This window comes from Arachis duranensis, chromosome 6 (assembly GCF_000817695.3).
Source record: "Arachis duranensis cultivar V14167 chromosome 6, aradu.V14167.gnm2.J7QH, whole genome shotgun sequence".
NCBI lineage: Eukaryota > Viridiplantae > Streptophyta > Magnoliopsida > Fabales > Fabaceae > Arachis > Arachis duranensis.
Window position 1 is genome coordinate 109,055,071 of NC_029777.3, and position 699 is coordinate 109,055,769.

General features: G+C 34.3%; 1 protein-coding gene across 1 annotated transcript in view; it reads right to left on the minus strand.

The window, feature by feature from the left end:
- Positions 1-22: 22 nt before the first annotated feature.
- Positions 23-699, minus strand: part of LOC107495897 (uncharacterized) — a 3,077-nt gene continuing 2,400 nt past the window's right edge. Inside the window, exon 3 of the mRNA XM_016117113.3 lies at positions 23-671. Within this exon, the coding sequence (XP_015972599.1) occupies positions 166-671 (506 nt within the window). The 3' untranslated portion in view covers positions 23-165. The remainder of the gene's footprint in view (positions 672-699) is intronic.

Genomic DNA, 699 nt, shown 5'->3' on the forward strand with positions numbered 1-699 from the left:
GATAAGGCACCAAGGAAAAAAATGTACATGACTACTTAGTCAAAGTTAAAGGCTCCACAAAAATTAATGATAAAAAAGAAGTGTCACAACTAACAATTGTGGCATGTATATGAAGCTCTTTAGATGAAGATATTACAAAAAACATAAGTTGTAAAAAATTAGAGGCTATGAAACTATGTTAGGAGATTTTCCAGAATCATCCAAGACTATTTCAAATAGATCAGCCTCAGATTCCTCGTCAAAATCAAAGGCTACATGATTTGGGATAATATTCCCTTTGGCTGTAGATTTACCATTATGCCACTGAGAATCAATCCTTCCCATGGAGAAGAGTTCCTTGCTATCATCATAGCCCAATTTTGCATTATGGGAATTTACAATTGGGCCCATGAAACATGGATTTGGTGTCCTATGTGCATTAGCAGGTTCATATTTGAATGAACTTTGTCCAAAATTAATCAAAACTATAATGTCTATATTTGAAGCCAATGTTGGATATAGTGGAGTGCTAAATTCATCTGATTGGCAATGGATTTCATGAACCAATTCTGAATTTAATGTGAAGAACACCTTTTTTTGCCTTGGATCAAATCCACAACCAATTACTTTCTCACTTCCCATCATCCATTCTTCTTCTTCTTCCTTCTTGGACTCAGTTACTAGTTTCATTCCTGTACAAATGGTTATTTTGTAAGTACA